Source organism: Oryza sativa, chromosome 1, assembly GCF_034140825.1.
Source record: "Oryza sativa Japonica Group chromosome 1, ASM3414082v1".
Classification (NCBI taxonomy): Eukaryota; Viridiplantae; Streptophyta; class Magnoliopsida; order Poales; family Poaceae; genus Oryza; species Oryza sativa.
The window spans coordinates 17220114-17241760 of record NC_089035.1 but is presented as its reverse complement, the minus strand read 5'-3'; the positions used below and the strand labels follow the sequence as shown (position 1 = coordinate 17241760).

General features: G+C 47.1%; 1 protein-coding gene across 1 annotated transcript; it reads left to right on the top strand.

Moving 5' to 3' along the window:
* Positions 1 to 1925: 1925 nt before the first annotated feature.
* On the top strand, positions 1926 to 2480 carry LOC136355327 (uncharacterized). The gene has a single exon (XM_066307757.1). The coding sequence runs from the start codon at positions 1926 to 1928 to the stop codon at positions 2478 to 2480; it is 555 nt and encodes a 184-aa protein (XP_066163854.1).
* The last annotated feature ends 19167 nt before the right edge of the window (positions 2481 to 21647 follow it).

The following is a 21647-nucleotide window of genomic DNA, read 5'->3' as shown; positions in this document are numbered from 1 at the left end:
GGCTAAGGCGGGTTTGGCGGTCCAAGACGAAATCTTGTCTGGTTGTTCCTCCGGGACAATGAAGACGGGATCCGAATTCTCTATCTAAAGATAGAACCACCTCGCCCGCCATTTGCTATGAGAAGAGGGGCACTGGAAGGGGATGTATCGCGACTTCAGGCCATCCCGAAGTCAGAAACCGACACATCCGGATACCTTCTTAGGTTCCATCCAGCGCAACTCGTAGTAGAAACGAAAGAGATCAAGAAACGGCTCTACCCCAATGTAGGCCTCACAAAGATCGGAAAAAATACTGAGGAAGGCGATGGAATTGGGGTTCAAATGGAGCAACGAAAGACCGTAGAAATTCAAGACAAGAAGAAGAAATTCGGAAGGCAGAGGAAGAAAACCACAAAGAATATATTCCTCAACCGCAACCATGCAGCCCAGGACAGGTTCGGGTTCAATACCTCCTAGTTCTCTCTCCATGGTCCCGTGATTGGGGAGAGCGCCGTCCTCCTGCAGCTTCTTCAGGGATGCACTGGTGGAAGTGGACTTGTCGAGATCCATAGCCGCCGTAGATCGCCGGAGAAGAGACTGAGATGAGCAAGCTTGGCTTTTTGCGGGAGCGGAGAAGATGAGGAGCGCTTGGAGGCTGGAAAGTTTTTCGCAGCAGGCGGACTTCAACGTGGATACCCAAAACTCCCTTAAATAGACGCACTACCGACGGTACGAATTCCAAGGAAAGGAGAGAGATGGCTGCCAAAAATTTCTGGGTCCGTTACGCGCGGCAGTTTTCGGACTTCAATTTAAATTCACTCACGACCGTTGAACTTCGCATGGTGTTGTTGATTACTCCTTGTCTCTACGGTTCTCACACCGAGATCAACCAGTCGAGAACGACAACAACCCCGACATCAGAAGTCGCGATCGGTCATATGAGTTCATTTAAGCAGAAGTCGGGGGCTACTGTCAGGGTTATAGATAAGGTATACCCTCTACCCTTGGATATACGTCATATATCGATATGGTATATCTGCACGTATACGGACGTTCTCTGTACACGTTAAGGAAATTCATCACGGAGTCCACAGATGGGAAGGATCCCTACTCGGATAGGACTGGGTCGTCACTGTATCGTGTAGGGTCCGATGTCTCCGAGTCCTACTTGGAGACCAACTAACCTGCGGTATAAGAGGGACCCCCCGGGAGGACCTAGGGCATCGAATTTGACCGCCAACACATCCACCACAGCCTACGAAGCCGGAGCCTGCAAGAGCTAAGTCGCCGGGTGATCTAGTCGAACCGATTTGACTACGATCTCGTCGGTATCATCGAGTTCCACTATTCTCTTTGTAATCTGTGATTTCCATCATATAATCCCATATCAATTGGATTAGGGCTATTACCTCTTAAGGGGCCTGAACCAGTATAATCCGTATCTTTTGTTTGCTTGATGTCGTACTACGTAGATCCTCGTACCAGCGTACCCCAATACCCTCTATATCCGGTCTACAGGTATCCCCCGTCGACAAATGTCAAGCTAGATGGCTTTGCTTCTGCATTTCAAAACCAGCTAAGCTTTAATAAGATGATAGAAACCCAGTTAGCTCAGTTGGCATCTTTAGTCCCTGCAAATGAATCCGAGAGGATTCCGGGGCAACCCGACTCCTCCATTGAAAATGTTAAGGCGATCACGACGAGGGGAGGTAAGTCCACTCGTGATCCGCCATATCCTAACCCTGTAGGAACTAATGGGTTGTCAAAAGAAACGCCATCTACTGACTTGGTTGACAAGGAGATTCAGCCAGAGAAAACCGTGCCGCAGGAGTACTGCGACACACGGTTGCTGCCATTCCCTCAGCGGAGTAGGAAACCGTCAGCAGTTCGCACGTTTTGTTGAAGTAATCCAGAAGATCCACATCAATGTGCCGTTGTTGGACGCTATGCAAGTACCAACATACGCCCGTTATCTCAAGGACATACTCAACAACAAGAGACCACTCCCAACAACGGAGGTGGTCAAGCTGACGGAACACTGCAGCAACGTCATACTCCACAAGCTCCCGGAGAAGAAGAAAGATTCGAGGTGTCCCACGATCACCTGCTCGATCGGGGCACAACAATTCGACCAGGCCTTGTGCGACCTTGGTGCCAGCGTCAGCGTCATGCCCAAAGACATCTTTGACAAACTCAACTTCACGGTGTTGGCACCAACACCGATGCGCCTCCAACTGGCTGACTCGTCAGTCCATTACCCGGTGGGGATAGCAGAGGATGTGCCTGTCAAGATACGGGATTTCTTCATCCCGGTTGATTTTGTGGTGCTAGACATGGACACGGGGAAGGAGACGTCGCTCATCCTGGGGCATCCATTCCTTAGCACCGCAGGAGCCAACATTGATGTGGGAATGGGGAGTATCCGTTTCCATATCAACGGGAAGGAGGAAAAGTTTGAGTTTCAACTAAGGACGGAACAATGCTCCATGGTCAGAATCTAGTACGGGCCGAACAATGCCCAGGAACCGTTATTGGAGGACGCCGGTAAAATCACCTGTACCGGCCAAGAAGTTAGAGCAGCCGGCTCAGAAGAAGCCGTTTTCCGCACCGAAATCAAATAACCTGTGGAAGGAAAAGCCAAAGGCGCCTGCTCCATCACCTCCGGAGACGGGTGGAAAATCCGCGCACTGAATCGAAAGGAGGTACGGTCTTGCACGTCGGACTTTAAATGACACGATCTTCGCCAATAGGTAAATTGGTATGTATCCGCATATTTGTTTTCAACAATTTGAATTTTTGCATCAACACATGTTTGAATTTCAAAATTGCATTTAGAATTTTTGAATTTTGAGGAAATTATTCAAATCTATTTTTCAGAGCAAACCAAAATAAATTTTTCAACAAAAATTCACTGTGCCATGACCGCACTAACCGTTGGATTCCAACGGCCGAAAGTGGGGCCGGTTGGGCCCACCAGGGGTGTTCGGCCGAACCGGCCAGGCAACGGTCAGCTTCCTCACTTTTTGAGGCAACGGCTAGTGGGTCCCACATGTCATTCTTGACCGTTGTGGGCACCCTATAAAAGCCAGCCGACCGAGAGAGGGAATTCCACCCCATTTCAACACATTTTCATTCCCTCTCCAAAGTTTGCTCTCAAGTTCATTCATGCTTTCATAGTTTTCCTCAAGTTCAAATCTTTAGTTGCATACATACAAGTTGCTTTGGTGAAACTAACCGGCGGGTGAAACTCTTGTCATTTCTAACCCCCGCCGAGTTAGCCAGTTCTTGCTCCATTGTGCAGTATGAGGAGGCGACTGTCTCGTCTATTCAAGGGGTCGGGCTCTCCATCAAGTCGTCATGACGAGTCTAGTACTCGCTCATCAGCCGATGTCTCGATGGAAGACGCCGACGCTCCGCAACAACTCCTGTGCGACGATGACCTCTGTCACACCTAGAAATTCACGAACCGGAATTTCTAAGCTGAATGTGCATTAAATCCCTGTCCAGGACAAGCCAGGGTACACAAACGACAATTGTTGACATACAGATCCACGTCTTACAAAAATAGAAAAGATTACAAATGCAGCGGAAAAAGATAAAACAAACTAAACTTGGAGGCTTGACTTCTGCAGCGGGGCGACTCCACTCCACAGGCAATCCTTGACGGCAGCAACGAAACCAACTTCAACAAGACAGCTCCCACTAGGAAGATCTTCAGCTCTGGTGTGGGGGAAAAGAGAGAAAGACTGAGTACTACCCACTATACTCAGCAAGTCATGCAGGATATAACCAAAGGAGGCTAGAGGTTCATTTGCAATAAAGCAGGCATTTAAAAGCAGTAGTTGAAAGTAGTAAAACAGTTGTAGTAATTAATCAATATTAACCAATCACTGTCCAACACTACATCACGTTGCAACAGGCCCAACCAACCACCTGAACTACGCCAGTTCATTAGCTAACTAGGGGTGAGACTAATCACGGTGAATCTGGTTGATCGCCCATAACCACGGGCACGGCTATGCGAATAGATTTACTCTGGCCAGAGGTGTACAGCAGTACCCACAAGACACGATTCCACACATGTCGCCATGCCCCGAAGTATCACCATGATACTGCAAAGGGGGAAATCGTGACAAGACCCTCCGCATAACCCTCCCCTAACCATCCACACCACGCTAAGGTTTCACCCCCACCCCTCAAAAGGCAGTGGGCAGTCCCCTCTTGCGCCGCGGTGAATCCAGCAGCTAGACAACCAGACACCCCGGCCGACCAAACTCCATCATGCCCACCCTCGCCACCGGTGCCTAGGAAAGGGTCGAGCTATACTTCAGATCAAGCAGTTACCCACTCCCGCTTGTGGTAAGCACGGTAAGTCTCCTAGGGTTTCCCGTGAACCGGTCCTTAACTGCCATGGGTGCGACCAGCAAAACCATGTACCCACAGCCCACCGTTCAGTGCATTTTAATTAACTAACACCATCGCGGTGGCACCAATCCAAAGCTATGCTAATAGTCAAAGTCTATGTAATAATGTGATCCCCATTTGTGTACTAGTTGAGCTAGACATAGCTAAGCATTTCCTAAACCAACATCTAGTCATTTTGATACCCAAGTTATCAATGGTATAAGGTAAACAATATATGGCTGAGTAATAGGACCCATCCCACATGACATTGTAAAAGAATGCAACATTTAATAGAAATGTAGGATATTTGTAAATTGAGTACAATATGATCAAATGTAATGCATGACTTGCCTTGCTCTCGCACTGATGAGACCTCAGCAACGTCTTCGAGGAACCGCGGATCGACGAAACGGCCTAGATCTATGCGACAAACAAAGCACACAAGCAAAACACACTATAAGACTACTGAAACAGAGAACAAAACCATTTTTAATGGATTCTAGGGATTTTTATGAATTTACTGAGACTTGAATGGACTTAAACGGAGCTCGGATGAAAAGTCCTTAATAATTTTATTGCGCAATATTGCCCAGGGCTGATGTCAGCGAAAGGGGGGGGCGGCGCCAGCAAGCGGGCCCCACTTGGCAGCGACTCAAAGGGTGCCTGATGTGCACTAGGGTTTCTGATCTTCCGAAAGGTTCTGATAAACAACGATTTGGACGGAGTCGCGACACAAATCGATCCGGCTTCTTGAACACGCACGCTCTTGAGCCCCGCAATCGCAGCACCATGTCTCCTCTAGTTATCACCTGTGTCGAAACGGGGATGACCTCGCCGAAAAGGCTAATTCCTGTTTGCCAATCAAAGAACACAAACAAGAACGAGATAGAAAAACAACCAAAATTGCAGATGAATGATTAAGCTCACGAGTTGGGGTCTTACAAACCGATCTAGCGGCGAAACTGTTCTCGACAGATTAATCTAAGCAAAATCCAAAAACCTAAAGATGGCGGCAGGTACTGATATATAGAGTTTAGGGTCGTGCAAACCCCTCTCGACGCAACCCTAATGGGTTCCAACACGATACACGGGCCAAAGGCCCAAATACGGTGACGCAGCACCGGGACAGATTCTGGACATCAACTTGTTCGGTCAATTCCGATTGACTCGGAAAGAATTTGGACGTCGGACCAAAACCATTGGAAAGGTTATCTTCTTAGCTTTCCATCCATATAAAGAACGCCCCAATCCGAGTATGTATGCGACCTGGGCGCCCGTTTTAGTGCAGACTAGATCTGGACTCCGAATTGCACCCAACGTCAACTTGGTTTGGCCCTCCACCTTGACTTGGACGTCCCCGATGATCCTCCATGGCTCTAAGTCCTTCTCCAAGTGTCTCCTTGACCCCTCCATTGTTCCTATTCACAATATAATCATTAGGTAGCAATCTATTCTCGAATTCATACAAAGAAGAACATAGGAACGAGCTCACCTCTAAATTTAATTGTCGCGCACGAGCTCTTGTTATCGGTCCTTGAATGAACGTTGGAGGATTGTTGTGTGTATCCGAGTTAGTGATGTCCGCATCATCCTCCCCCTCTTGAATTGAAGTCGTCCTCGACTCAAGCTCATCCTCTTCTCCCAAGTATGGCTTCAAATCTGAAATGTTAAACGTGGGACTAACCCCAAACTCGGGAGGCAACTCAAGTTTATATGCATTATCATTAATCTTCTCAACAATTTTAAAAGGACCATCAGCACGAGGCATCAACTTAGACTTTCTCAATTCCAGAAATCTATCCTTTCGCAAGTGCAACCAAACTAAATCACCCGGTTCAAGCTTAACCTCTTGCCTACCTTTACTACCAACAATTCTATACTTTTCAGTCATCTTTTCAATGTTGAGCTTGGTTGACTCATGCATTTTCAAAATAAATTCAGCGCGTGCCTTAGCATCATGATGAACCTTCTCACTAGTAGGTAAAGGCAAAATATCAATTGGAGCACGAGGATTGAAACCATACACTAACTGAAAAGGACTTACCTTGGTAGTAGAATGTGTTGCCCGATTGTATGCAAACTCCACATGAGGCAAACATTCTTCCCACATCTTCAAATTTTTCTTCAAAATAGCCCTCAACATGGTACCCAAAGTGCGGTTGACTATCTCCGTTTGTCCATCTGTTTGTGGGTGACATGTTGTAGAAAACAATAGCTTTGTACCCAACTTGTTCCATAGCGTGCGCCAGAAATGACTTAAGAATTTTGCATCACGATCTGAAACAATAGTAGAAGGCATACCATGCAAACGAACAATCTCATGGAAAAACAGATCAGCAATATGAACAGCATCATTACTTTTATGGATTGGTATGAAATGTGCCATCTTAGAAAAACGATCCACCACCACAAAAATGCTATCCCTCCCCCTCTTAGTTCTAGGTAATCCCAAAACAAAGTCCATAGAAATATCTGCCCAAGGAATAGAAGGTACAGGAAGAGGCATATACAAACCATGTGGATTCAAACGAGACTTAGCTTTCTGACAAGTGGTGCAACGTGCCACGAACCTCTCAACATCCTTTCTCATCCTTGTCCAAAAGAAATGCATGGCCAAAACATCTTTTGTCTTCTTAGCTCCAAAATGTCCCGTCAACCCTCCTCCATGCGCTTCCTGTATCAACAAAAGACAAACGGAACCAACTGGAATGCATAGACGGTTAGCTCTATAAACAAATCCACCATTGATCACAAATTTGTTCCAACTACGTCCCTCTTTGCAATTTATCATCACTTCATTAAAATCAGGATCAAGCGCATATTGTTCTTTAATTGATTCAAGTCCAAAAATCCGACAATCAAGTTGGGACAAGAAAGTATAGCGCCTAGACAAAGCATCTGCAATCACATTATCTTTCCCTTTCTTGTGTTTGATAACATAAGGAAAAGATTCAATAAATTCAACCCATTTTGCATGTCTACGATCCAAATTATTTTGAGAGCGAAGATATTTAAGCGATTCGTGATCGGAGTGAATAACAAATTCTTTAGGCCACAAATAATGACGCCACGTCTCTAAGGAACGTACAAGAGCAAACAATTCCTTATCATACGTGGAATAATTCAAAACAGGACCTTGCAACTTCTCGCTAAAGTATGCAACAGGCTTACCATCTTGCATCAACACACCTCCAATGCCAACTCCACTAGCATTACATTCTAACTCAAAAGTCTTACCAAAGTTTGGAAGTTGTAGCAATGGTGTGTGTGTAAGCTTGTCCTTCAAAGTGTCAAACGACTTCTCCTGTGTCTTTCCCCAATGGAAGACCACCCCTTTCTTCGTCAACTCGTTCAATGGTGCAGCAAAGGTACTGAAATCTTTGACAAAACGGCGATAGAATCCTGCAAGGCCAAGAAAGCTCCTCACCTGTGTGATGGTTTGGGGAACCGGCCAACTCTTTATGGCTTCAATTTTCAACTCATCCACCTCAATTCCCTGTGGAGTAACAACATATCCAAGAAAAGAGACTCGTTCCATGCAAAAGATGCGCTTTTCAAGGTTAGCAAACAAACGTGCATCGCATAGAGCATTAAAAACAACACGTAAATGATCCATGTGTTCATCCAAAGACTTGCTGTAAATCAATATGTCATCAAAGTACACTACCACAAATCGTCCAATAAAAGGCCTTAAAACCTCATTCATTAAGCTCATGAAAGTACTAGGTGCATTAGTCAAACCAAAAGGCATTACTAACCACTCATACAAACCAAATTTAGTTTTAAAAGTTGTTTTCCATTCATCTCCAAGTTTCATTCTAATTTGGTGATAGCCACTACGCAAGTCAATCTTTGTGAAAATTATAGAGCCACACAACTCATCAAGCATGTCATCTAACCTAGGAATAGGATGACGATATCAGATAGTAATATTATTAATGGCTCTACAATCAACACACATTCGCCAAGAACCATCTTTCTTAGGAACCAAAATTACAGGAACTGCACAGGGACTAAGGCTTTGATGTACATACCCGCGGTCCAAAAGGTCTTGAACTTGCCGCTGAATTTCCTTAGTCCCCTCTGGGTTGGTTCGATAAGCAACACGGTTTGGCAATGATGCTCCTGGAATCAAATCAATTTGATGCTCTATCCCTCTCATGGGTGGCAATCCTGGGGGTATCTCAGCTAGAAAGACATCATCATACTCCTGCAAAAGGTTAGTAACAACAGGAGGTATCGAACTAGCAATATCATCTAAAGAAACCAAGGCTTGTTTGCATATCAAGAAATAGCACATATCATCATTTAAAATTTCAGCAATGTCACATTTCGTTGCAAGCATAACACCACCCTTCAACTTAATTCCCTCAACCTTAGAACTAGGTGAAAGCTTATCCTTTTTAGTTGGAAAAAGAGATTTAGCCACTTGCTGATTTTCAGATTCATCAAGTTTCAAACTAGCAGCTCGCTCTTTATCAGCTTCTACAATTTCAGCAGGGGTCAAAGGTAGCAAAGTAATTTTCTTCCCATTATGCACAAAAGTGTATTTATTACTCCTACCATGGTGTGTAGCATCATTATCATGTTCCCAAGGACGGGCCAGCAAAAGTGAACAAGCTTGCATAGGAACCACATCGCAATCAACAGAATCTGCATATGAGCCAATGGAAAACGAAACCCTACAAACCTGTGTTACCTTTGCTCCTCCGGAATCGTTTAACCACTGAATATGGTAAGGGTGTGGATGTGTACGTGTAGTCAAGCCAAGCTTCTTGACCAAATCAGAACTCACCAAGTTGTTGCAGCTACCTCCATCAATGATCACACGTGCACGACAGTTGTTGATGACGAAAAAAATCTGAAACAAATTATGGCGTTGCAACCTGTCATGCTGCTGTACCTGCGTGCTGAGCACCCGCTGCACAATGATGGTCCTGTAGTCCGTTGTGTCATCACGACCAAAGACTTCGCCATCCTCATCCTCAACTTCTTCTTCCTCCTCTTCCTCTTCCACGTCGGAGGTGGTGATGTAGCCATCTTCTGTAGCAACATAGTCCCGTTGACTAGGGCAATCTTTCTGCACATGCCCAAACCCTTGGCAACGGTGGCACTGAATGCGTCCCGTCGAGGCAATAGATGAGGCACTCTTGGCGGGTACCTGCGTGGAACCTTTACCTGACTCTGCTGGTCGTGGTGGTGGAGATGGTTTTGGTGCCGCAGAAGCTCTGGATGCAGCTGGTCGCTTGCCCGCTGGCTGGGAGGACGCCCGAAAAGAGACGGCGTTGGGCAGTCCCGCAGATGGCGTCGTGCGTGGAGTGTATGTGCTCGCCTTGCTCTTGCCCTGATGCTCACGCCCCTGTAATTCCTTCTCTGCAAGCATAGCAAACCGAAACAACTGGTTGACAGAGTTAAATTCCTTATAATCAACAATGTTCTGAATTTCCTCCCTCAAACCAGAATAAAAACGACAAATAGAATCCTCGACCCCCTCCACTATGCCACAGCGTCTCACACCCTTTTGTAATCCTGTAATCCTGTACAGATTTATCCCCTTGTTCCAAACGCATCAGTTTCTTGCGTAAATCTCTATGATAAGATGGAGGAACAAACCTATCGCACATAGCTACCTTAAGTTCTTCCCAAGTAGTAGGTAGTACCCCCTCATCAGATAACCCAGCCCACCACATAATAGCAAAATCCTTGAACTCACTACTGGCTTGTCTAACTCTATGTTGCTCGGGTACAAGGTGGGCATTAAACTTTTGTTCTACTGTCATCTCCCAATCAAGGTATTTCTCAGCATCATAATATCCCGAAAAAGATGGTATTTTAAACTTAACCTTAGCATAAGGATCATCGGGCACACGATTATTATTATTACCTTGTTGGTGGCGAGTGCCACCCATACCTGTGCGGTTTGTGCGTAGGCGACGTCGTAGCCGTGCTTGCCTTGTAGCCGGTGCGTCAATATAGCCACTGGAATCATACACCGTATCTTCAGGATGAGCATCGTCGTCACCACTTACCACTTCCTCATTGGAAGGTGTCTCCAACGCGGCGACCCGATCAGTTAGCGTGGATATCCGCTTGTCCAACCTCTCCATGTGGATCAGGAAGCCGATTTTAGTGAAGGCATCTTGGACAGACTTTGCAACGGCCTCCGTGATGTCCTTTTGAGTATTTTGTTGGAGAGTTCGTAGTTGCTCTTGGCTGACACAGTCAGCAAAATCCTGGGGACTCTTCTCACCTTCGTTACCTGACATTGAAACACCAAAACAGAAACAAAAAGGTGAAGGTTATCCCTAATAATCAACTACGCAGGTGTAGTGGTGCTTCTCAACGATTCTCAGCAATATGGAGTTCCTAACCAAGCTCTTATAAGGTTCTTACCAGCAAAGCAAAGGATACCTGGAAGGCGTAGTCAGCGATTGCAGGGATAAGAACCTGTGCTGCCTAGAAGTAATATGTGGAGCTAGGAAGGCCAAATATATGTATATGAGTGGTACACTATCCAATGACAGATAGTAATGCTGAATAAAAATCCCAAGTCACTTGCCCTTAGTTGCTGGTCTACTCGTGTCCTAGACAGTAGTGGTAACAATTATGGCTCAAGAAAAATGACACTAGTAAGCAGCAAAGAAGGACTTGCAGGCAAGCTTCGGCAAGTTTTAGCAAAAACTACAAAACCGAACTAGCAGATAAGCTCAACGGAGCGCGTCGTGAGCTCAATGCACTAGTGGAAATCAACTTTTCTTTTTTTTCTTTTATTTTTTTTATATTTTTTTCTATTTTCAGAACGCACACCTCCAAGTTACAGCTCAATCGGAATAGATATGTGGCCTATGGATTTTTCTGAAACCACTATAAACAAGGTGCAGGAACTTGTGAGCTTGAACAGACAATTTTGCAAGCCAAATTTCGGAATTTTGGATTCGCCAAACCCGCCAAAGGCGGGGAGAAACGGATGTAAAATTTTTTTCTCTTATCCGAAAAGTTAAATTTTACCTGATGCCGAGTCCGTATGCAAAAGTTATGGCTGTTTGAAGTTTCGGCTTCCGACTAGGTTTTCCAGAGGGGATATAACCTAGTCTATTATGCGGTGGAATTGGGATATGGTGGCAGCGGAGTTGTAGGGTGTTCTGGTGATGCGTGGTGATCTGGATGGGTGTTTGTGATGGCGGAAACAGCTCTCAAAGGATGAACCCTAACACACGGTGAAAGGTAGTGACTAGGGTTACAAAGGACAAACACACGACTAGACTAAAACACGCACTAGACCAGCAACAGGAACTTAAACTAGGACTCAAACTCAACACTACGGACTCTGAAAAAGAATCATGCAAAGGCTAAACACGGTCTAGGTTAAGGTAACAAACAACTAAATTTTTTTTTGGCTTCTCTGTAGACTCTAGGATAATTGCGAAAAACAAAAACTAATCTAGGGCAAAGAAACTGAACGAACCTGACGGTGAACCTAGAGCTCTGATACCACTTGATGTGCACTAGGGTTTCCGATCTTCCGAAAGGTTCTGATAAACAACGATTTGGACAGAGTCGCGACACAAATCGATCCGGCTTCTTGAACACGCACGCTCTTGAGCCCCGCAATCACAGCACTACGTATCCTCTGGTTATCACCCATGTCGAAACGCGGATGACCTCGCCGAAATGGCTAATTCCTGTTTGCCAATCGAAGAACACAAACAAGAACGAGATAGAAAAACAACCAAAATTGCAGATGAATGATTAAGCTCATGAGTTGGGGTCTTACAAACCGATCTAGCGGCAAAACTGTTCTCGACAGATTAATCTAAGCAAAACCCAAAAACCTAAAGATGGCGGCGGGTACTGATATATAGAGTTTAGGGTCGTGCAAACCCCTCTCGACGCAACCCTAATGGGTTCCAACACGATACACGGGCCAAAGGCCCAAATACGGTGACGCAGCACCGGGACAGATTCTTTTCACAATATAATCATTAGGTAGCAATCTATTCTCGAATTCATACAAAGAAGAACATAGGAACGAGCTCACCTCTAAATTTAATTGTCGCGCACGAGCTCTTGTTATCGGTCCTTGAATGACCGTTGGAGGATTGTTTTGTGTATCCGAGGTAGTGATGTCCGCATCAGTGCCGGTCTACCGTGGACCGGGACCATGCGGGTGGTCCACCGCCGGTCCACGGGACCGATGGTCCAGATCGGCCCCGAGGCCGATCGGACGGCGCGGCGGCAGCTAGGCACGGCTCGGCTCGGCTTCAAAACCGGCCGGCCAGCCATGGGGAGTGGCGGCGGCGAGCGGTCGCCGGCGACGGCAAGCGGCGGCGCGGGAGGAAGCGGCGACCGGCGCAGAAGTGGCGGCGCACGACGGCGAGCGGCGGACAGCGGCGGCGCTAAGCGGCGGGCGGCGCGACAAAGAGAGAGAGGAAGGGAGGGAGTCGGGTCCTCACCGAGGGGCTCAGCCAGTGTGGGGAAAGAGCGACGGCGAACGGTGACGGCGAGCCACGGGAGGACGACGGCGACGGGCGGACGGGCTCCGGGATACCTTAAGAGAGGAAAAGAGAGAGGTTAGAGGGAGAGAGGGACTCCGCGACGAATGAGAACCATGGCCGAAGGCGGCGGCAACGGTGGAAGCTCACCGGCGCAAGGGGAGAAGCGGGCTCCGGCGGCGGAACTCGACGGAGGGGCGGTGGACGAGGTGGACCTCGGCCGCGCGAACCCAACGGCGGCGGCGGCATGGTGCGGCGGTGGCCCTAGCGGTGGCTAGAGGCGGCAGGAGTAGTGGAAGAAGCAGCGGTGGGTGGGTGCACGGTGCGGGAGTGGTAGGGAGCTCGGGAGTGGGCGGCGAAAGAGGGGAAAAGGTGGAGAGAGGCGCGGTGGTCGATTATATAGGGGTGGGGAGGCCGGATGTGGTAGGGAGCGGTGGTTCCGCGGCGACGACGTGGAGAGATGGAGGAGAGAGATGGGGATTCAAAATTGAATCCGCCCCTTGTGGGCGCGCGTGCAACGGCGGGAAAGCGAGGGTGTGGACGGCGACGTGGTCATGGGGCGCGGAGTGGGCGCGGGAGCAGCGGGATACGCGGCGGCGTGGGCGGTGGTTTCGGCGGCGGTTGGCGCGGGTGTGGGCGGCCGGGGGTTGGGGACAACCCGACAGGTGGGGCCCACCTGTCGGCGTCCCGAAGGGAGGAGGAGGGGGGCGTGGGCTGGCCCAAGAAGGAGAGGGGCGCGCGCGGGCGACGGGGTGGACTGGGCCGACGGCCCAAGAAGAGGGAAAAAAGGAGGAAAAGAAAAAGAAAAAGAAGAAAGGATTTTTCCTGGGATTTAAAATATTGCACTTGCTCTTTTTTAATTGGTTAAAATTATTTCCACGGCTCTGAAAATTCCACTAAAAATCTTGTTAATGTATTGCGACATGTGGAACCCAAGAAAAATCCCACAATGCCATTTCCAATTATTAATTGCATTCATTAGTTAGGGAATTAGCTCTAGGTTAATTTGAACCATTTCTCCGGACGATTTATTTAACCCAATTTTTAAAGAAAGAAGAAGGGGGAAACTTCAGGGCGTGACAAACTGTTTGGTGGGAACCCACAAGCAACAAACCTAAAACACAGAAACTAGCAAGCAAACAGAACTAAGAAGACGATAAAGCTAAGGGCAACGACTCTGAAGCTCAGAGCAATGCTTGCGATCGAGGGATAGGACTGACTGTCGAATAAACTCCAAATGAAATTTTACTAAAACCCTAGACTGAGCTAATTTTAAAGATCCGATCCGAATGAACGACCAAGATTTTTCCCGGAAACCAAAGAGGCAAAACCCCAAATTTTCCCGAAACAAATCCAGGTGCAAAAGGCATATGCAGATGAAAATGGGTTCAGAGGGCTCTTAGGTTTCCAGTTGGCTTGTCCTACGGTCAAGGTCGGCTTTGATACCAACTTGTCACGCCCAGAAATTCACGAACCAGAATTTCTAAGCTAAATGTGCATTAGATCCCTGTCCAGGACCAGCCAGGGTACACAAACAACAATTGTTGACATACAGATCCACGTCTTACAAAAATAGAAAAGATTACAAATGCAGCGGAAAAAGATAAAACGAGCTAAACTTGAAGGCTTGACTTCTGCAGCGGGGCGACTCCACTCTACAGGAAATCGTGACAAGACCCTCCGCATAACCCTCCCCTAACCATCCACACCACGCTAAGGTTTCACCCCCACCCCTCAAAAGGCAGTGGGCGGTCACCTCTTGCGCCACGGTGAATCCAGCAGCTGGACAACCGGACACCCCGGCCGACCCAACTCCATCACGCCCACCCTCGCCACCGGTGCCTAGGAAAGGGTCGAGCTATACTTCAGATCAAGCAGTTACCCACTCCCGCTTGTGGTAAGCACGGTAAGTCTCCCAGGGTTTCCCGTGAACCGGTCCTTAACTGCCATGGGTGTGACCAGCAAAACCATGCACCCACAGCCCACCATTCAGTGTATTTTAATTAACTAACACCATCGCGGTGGCACCAATCCAAAGCTATGCTAATAGACAAAGTCTATGTAATAATGTGATCCCCATTTGTGTACTAGTTGAGCTAGGCATGGCTAAGCATTTTCTAAACCAACATCTAGTCATTTTGAAACCCAAGTTATCAATGGCATAAGGTAAACAATATATGGCTGAGTAATAGGACCCATCCCACATGACATTGTAAAAGAATGCAACATTTAATAGAAATGCGGGATATTTGTAAATTGGGTACAATATGATCAAATGTAATGCATGACTTGCCTTGCTCTCGCACTGATGAGACCTCAGCAACGTGTTCGAGGAACTGCAGATCGACGAAACGGCCGAGATCTATGCGACAAACAAAGCACACAAGCAAAACACACTATAAGACTACTGAAAAAGAGAACAAAACCATTTTTAATGGATTCTAGGGATTTTTATGAATTTACTGAAACTTGAATGGACTTAAACGGAGCTCGGATGAAAAGTCCTTAATATTGCCCAGGGCTGACGTCAGCGAAAGGGGGGGGCGCCAGCAAGCGGGCCCCACTTGGCAGCGGCTCAAAGGGTGCTGGTCTACCATGGACCGGGACCACGCGGGTGGTCCACCTCCAGTCCACGAGACCGACGGTCCAGATCGGCCCTGAGGCCGATCGGACGGCGCGGCGGCGGTTAGGCACGGCTCGGCTCGGCTTCAAAACCGGCCGGCCGGCCATGGGGAGCGGCGGCAGCGAGCGGTCGCCGGCGACGGCAAGCGGCGGCGTGGGAGGCAGCGGCGACGCACGACGGCGAGCGGCGGACAGCGGCGGCACGAAGCTGCTCTAGCGGCAGCACTAAGCGGCGGGCGGCGCGACAAAGAGAGAGAGAGGAAGGGAGGGAGTTCGGTCCTCACCGATGGGCTCGGCCGTGCGGGCAAAGAGCGACGGCGAACGGCGACGGCGAGCCACGGGAGGACGACGGCGACGAGCGGACGGGCTCCGGTATACCTTAAGAGAGGAAAAGAGAGAAGTTAGAGGGAGAGAGGGGCTCCGCGACGAACGAGAACCATGGCCGAAGGCGGCGGCAATGGTGGAAGCTCACCGGCGCGCGGGGAGAAGCGGGCACCGGCGGCGGAACTCGACGGCGGGGTGGTGGACGAGGTGGACCTCGGCTGCGTGAACCCAACGGCGGCGGCGGCGGCGTGGAGCGGCGGCGGCCCTAGCGGCGGCTAGAGGCGGCCGGAGTAGTGGAAGAAGCGGCGGCGGGTGGGTGCACGGTGCGGGAGCGGTAGGGAGCTCGGGAGCGGGCGGCGAAAGAGGGGAAAAGGTGGAGAGTGGCGCAGTGGTCGATTATATAGAGGTGGGGAGGCCGGACGTTGCAGGGAGCGGCAGTTCCGCGGCGACGACGTGGAGAGGTGGAGGAGGAGAGAGCGGGGGATTCAAAATTGAATCCGCCCCTTGTGGGCGCGCGTGCGCGGGCAGGAAAGCGAGGGTGTGGGTGGCTACGTGGTCGCGGAGCGCGGAGTGGGCGCGGGAGCAGCGGGATATGCGTCGGCGTGGGCGGTGGTTTCGGCGGCGGTTGGCGCGGGCGTGGGCGGCCGGAGGTTGGGGACAACCCGACAGGTGGGGCCCACCTGTCAGCGTCCCGAAGAGAGAAGGAGGGGGCGCGGGCTGGCCCAACAAGGAGAGAGGCGCGCGCGGGCAACGGGGTGGACTGGGCTGACGGCCCAAGAAGAGGGAAAAAAGGAGGAAAAGAAAAAGAAAACAAAGAAAGGATTTTTCCTGGGATTTAGAATATTGCACTTGCTCATTTTTAATTGGTTAAAATTATTTCCAAAGCTCTGAAAATTCCACTAAAAATCTTGTTAATGTATTGCGGAACCCAAGAAAAATCCCACAATGCCATTTCCAATTATTAATTGCATTCATTAGTTAGGGAATTAGCTCTAGGTTAATTTGAACCATTTCTCCGGACGATTTATTTAACCCAAATTTTAAAGAAAGAAGAAGGGGGAAACTTCAGGGCGTGACAACCTTGACCTTGTCAGTGATCGGGAGAGACAAGCCTACTACATGCTGAGCGACCAGGAGTATGCTCACAAGCGAGAATACTCACCGGAGTTGCTGAAAAAAATAGGTATGGATGTTGAATTTCGTTCTATTTGGAAAGCTATTGGTTGGCAGAGATTTGTTGTGGTAGATGAGCCTGGTTCTCGTTTGCTTACTTTGCAATTTCTATGCACTTTGAAAGAAATAGAAGATGGTATTTCTTTTCACTTTTTCCGTAAGGAGTTCACGCTCACATGGAAAGGTTTGAGTACACTTCTTGGTTTTCACGATTCCTGTAAAACCGATCTTCAGAAAGGAATTTCTGGGTTCGAGAAAAATAGGTTTTGGGAAGATATTTCTGGTGCTCCAATTTGCAAGAAAACTAGAACGAATGATATTCATAATCCTACACTTAGGCTCATGCACAAATGGATTGCTATGACTTTGTTTCCTAGAAGTGATCTGAGATCCATTAGGGGAGATGAATTAATTATCATGTTTGCCATGGTTAGAAAGATCAAAATTGCTCCTGTGAAATGTATGATAAGACAATGGTTAGAAAGTATAAAGTTCTCTGCTCCTGTCGAGTGCACTTCTCTGATTACTCGGATAGCAAAAGGGCTAGGGGTCGTTAGCGACCCAATTGCTTTTATCTCAGCCGCTCGTCCGCGTATTGATGAGGCCTATCTAGTGCAAGGGAATATTTTGAAACATGGAGCAAATGAATCTTTGATATACTTTTTCCCCGGTTGTACAAATGAAATCCCATTGCCAAATGCGGGGTATCATTTGTACAACTGCCATGAACTTATCATTCCCCTGCAGACCATAGAAGAATCTCGTGCAGGTGGAACATACAGGGAGACGCGCAACATGACAAGGAACGAACAAGGAAGTTCGTCATCCTCGACACCTGTGCAGATGTATGAGGCAGGTTGGGCACCAACTGGGGATGCACCCGGATGGACCCAAGCTCCACGCCATAGCATCAGAGTCTCAACCTGGGCAAGCGCCAGTGAGGACCGGTGGCATGCGCCTCATGACATCCACTGGGGGGACAACCAACCCTCCAAATCAAGTGGTGTGCCTCCATCCCCAAGTGAATGGCGCTCAAGTTCCTCTCGTTGGGACTTGGGTGAAATCACTAGGAGAATGGACACCCTTGATGTGCAGATGAGATTCAGTACAACCTCACGGAACACATAGCTCAGACGCAAGAATGGCAACAATCTGCTGATGCTCAGTTCGCCAACAACAACATGATGCAGCAACAGCACGATGACCTTCAAGCGTACTTTCGCTTTCAGGGATTAAATCCTATCAAGGACCCAGTGCAAAAGCCAAGCTTGGGGGGAGACTTCGCCCCCCCCCCCCCCTGAGGTAACTTGTATCACATTGCATATTTCCCTTTCCAATTGCATATTTGCTTTCCAATTGCATCCTATAAAAAAATGAAAACAACATAAAAATTTGCAAAATAGAAAATACCAAAAAGATAGGATAGGTTTGAGTCATGCTAGGTAAGACAAGCTAGTTCTCTTTGTTGAAATGATGAATAGTTGCTCTATTTTATATCTCTGATATATGGGTTCTTGGTAAGTACTCTCTCAAAGGTTAGATATAAGTAGCCAACAACTATCCAGGAACCTGAGGTAAATGGGCTGTACTTGCTGATCTAAGTCTAAGCTGTTGGGAGATATGAGATAGTAAATATGAGTAGCTATGATCCAGATACTAGTTTGGCTTGAATTCCGGATGTTTTGTTTTTCAAAAATGATAAAATTGAAAGTTCCTCATTTGATATAAATTCCTACCAGAGCCAAAAATGTGCTATCATGATTACACCATATACATTTTAGTTGCTTGCTATTCCATTGAACTTTGTCAAACTCTTGTGACTTGTGTAGATACTTCTCATGCTCTATGATCAAGATCATACACCCACATATAAACCTTACTCTAAGTTTTTGACTCAGTAATAAATCCCTACCGAGCTCCACATATAAACGTTAGAGTAGGAATCAACAAGGCAACTTTTGGTGAGGAAATAATGCTGATACACTTAGAGAGACTGAGTGAATCAATTGAGGAACTTGGTTTTCTTTTCCAAAATCATTGAAAACTTCTAGAACAAGAGTTGAATAAAGATCGGGTGATTGGTGCTCTAATTGCTGTTCTGTCTTTCAACTGCCCATGGCAAGGAGAAGTAGTGTCTCGTGGGAATCAGGGGTAAGGGTAAGCCACCGTGCCAAAGATTATTTAATCTGAGAGAGAGTATATATACCTTGCACCTGTATCTTTGAGATATTCAGCATAGTAGCAACTCCTAATCAACAACCAAGTCATTGTTTCCTTTCGTCCTTCGCTCGGGACAAGCAAAGGTTCAAGCTTGGGGGGTTTTGTTGACGGTCATTATCAATCAGTTTCGACCGTCAATATTACTAAAACAGGAGAGAACTAGTGATGCTTCCAATGCATAAATATGTTAGAACAATAATATTCCACTAGTATTAGGTCTACTAACCTTTTTGCAGAGAATGACAATAAAGTGAAGGAGAATCGACATCAACACCAACGATAAATCAATCAGACGATGTCGAGGACCAGACTTATGTATGGATGGGCCAAGAACTCAAAATTGACACGATGAATTGAGCCAAAATTCACAAGTCTGCGAAGTGGAGCAATAGAGGAGGCCACCAGCCGAAATTGGGCTGGATTGGGCCAGCCCCAGGTTCGGCCGAACCTGGTGGTTCGGCCGAACCAATCCTGGCGTCGTTGGATCCAGGTTTTGGCGTGGACGTCCAGGATTGCATCCCAATGACGGTTGGAGGGCACTTCGGACAATTCCACTTCCACAACCGTCATACCTACCTCTATATAAGGAGCTCACTCTCTTCACTTCAACACACACCTCAAGCAAGAGCTCTCTCATTCCTCTCAAGTTTAGTTTAGTAGTATCTAGCTGGTGGAATAGAATTAGAATAGGAATCAGGTGTCCGGAAGCCTTCGGAAGAGTTCGGGTATAACTCTAGTAGCTTTCCTTTCCTCTTTTGTAAGCTTTGTACTTTTATTAGAATACTCTTCTAAATAAATTTATGGTATTGAAATACTTTCCGAGTATATGAGTACCAACTTTACATTATGTTATTGTTATACTGAATATACGGCTAGCTTATCTGGGAAATGCTTTGGTGCGGGTATAATGTTTGCTTATGGGCATGGCTATTCGAATAGTTTTACTCTGGCCAGAGGTGTACCACTGTACCCACAAGACACAGCCCCACAACATGTCACCATGCGCCTCAATACCACCACGGTACCTCAGAAAGGAGCTGTGACAGTACCCCTCGCACAACACAATCCACCATAGCGCACCATTCCTGGATCATAATCACCCCCTTATAAACAAGGCATGGACTCCCCAGTGACCCCCGTGGGCTTATCTCCGCCACTTCTTAGTCTGGTGCTCCGCAATGAACCATGCTATACAAAAGGTAAAGCCGTTGCCCACGCTGGCTTGTGGTTGGCACGGTTAATGTTTCACAACCGAAACTCGTGAACCGGTCCTTAATTATCATGAGCACGACCATCAAAACCATGTGCTCACAACCCACCATTATCAAGTTTTAGTTGGCAAATTAATTAATTAACCAATCACGATCAACCATCATGAGCTTCCATTAAATATCCATAAGTGATAGTGAAGCATGATTTATCCCATTAGTGAGCTATTGTTTCTAAGCATGGCTAAGCATCTATTATAAGCATCTAGCTGAACCAAACCAATATATAAGGTTCTAGCTAATCAAATTATAACCCATAGGAAAATAAAGTCATCTTTGGCCATAATTAAATGGGAAAGGCTCACCACCCAGTGACATTCGAAAATAAATGCACAGTTGAAATAAATAGAGAATTTAAATATAGGATCAACATGCTCAAAGGAATTGTGTTTGGGATCTGTGTGACTTGCCTTGCAATATTTGGTCTTCAATTAGTCTTCTTGAATACTTCCAACGCCTCACGAATCCTTCGAAATGACGGAAACGACAAGCTAACACGCAAAACGAGGAAAAAGACTAATAAAAACCAAATAAACAGTACATAAAAGTAAACAAACATGTAGATCATGATTTTAGATAAATTTAGAGACTTGAACGGTCTCATTCCGATTTCGTATGAATTAATTACGAATTTTACAAGATTTAATTCCAATTAAACCTATTAAAGAAAAGACTATTCCAAATTAATTAAATCATTTACGAATGATTTATAACTGAGATAAAAGATTAAAGCAACCTCCGGAAATAGATTAGATTATATTTGGTAGATGACATATATTAAAAAGAAATAATATGCCACTGAAAAGAGAGAACGGATTTATATGGCTGAGATTAATCTTGACCGAGTCGACCAAGATTGGATGGCTTAGATTGATCTGGCAAGCGGGCCTCACGAGATACCGACTCAACGAGTCAATTCTACGTGACACGGGATCACCCAAATGATCAACCGAAACCGGCGAACGGAACCGGCGGCTCTGAACAGCTCAACACGGACGAACGAACGAAGCACGGGGAACACCTCATTCGAACGAACGAGCGAACGACTCAGCAACGGCTGCAACTAAACCGGTGAGCTAGACATAATTCACGGTAAAGCCCCGGTACAGCAAACGATAGGCCGGCAGGAATTTAGGGATGCACCTACAGCTAGACAACTCAACTA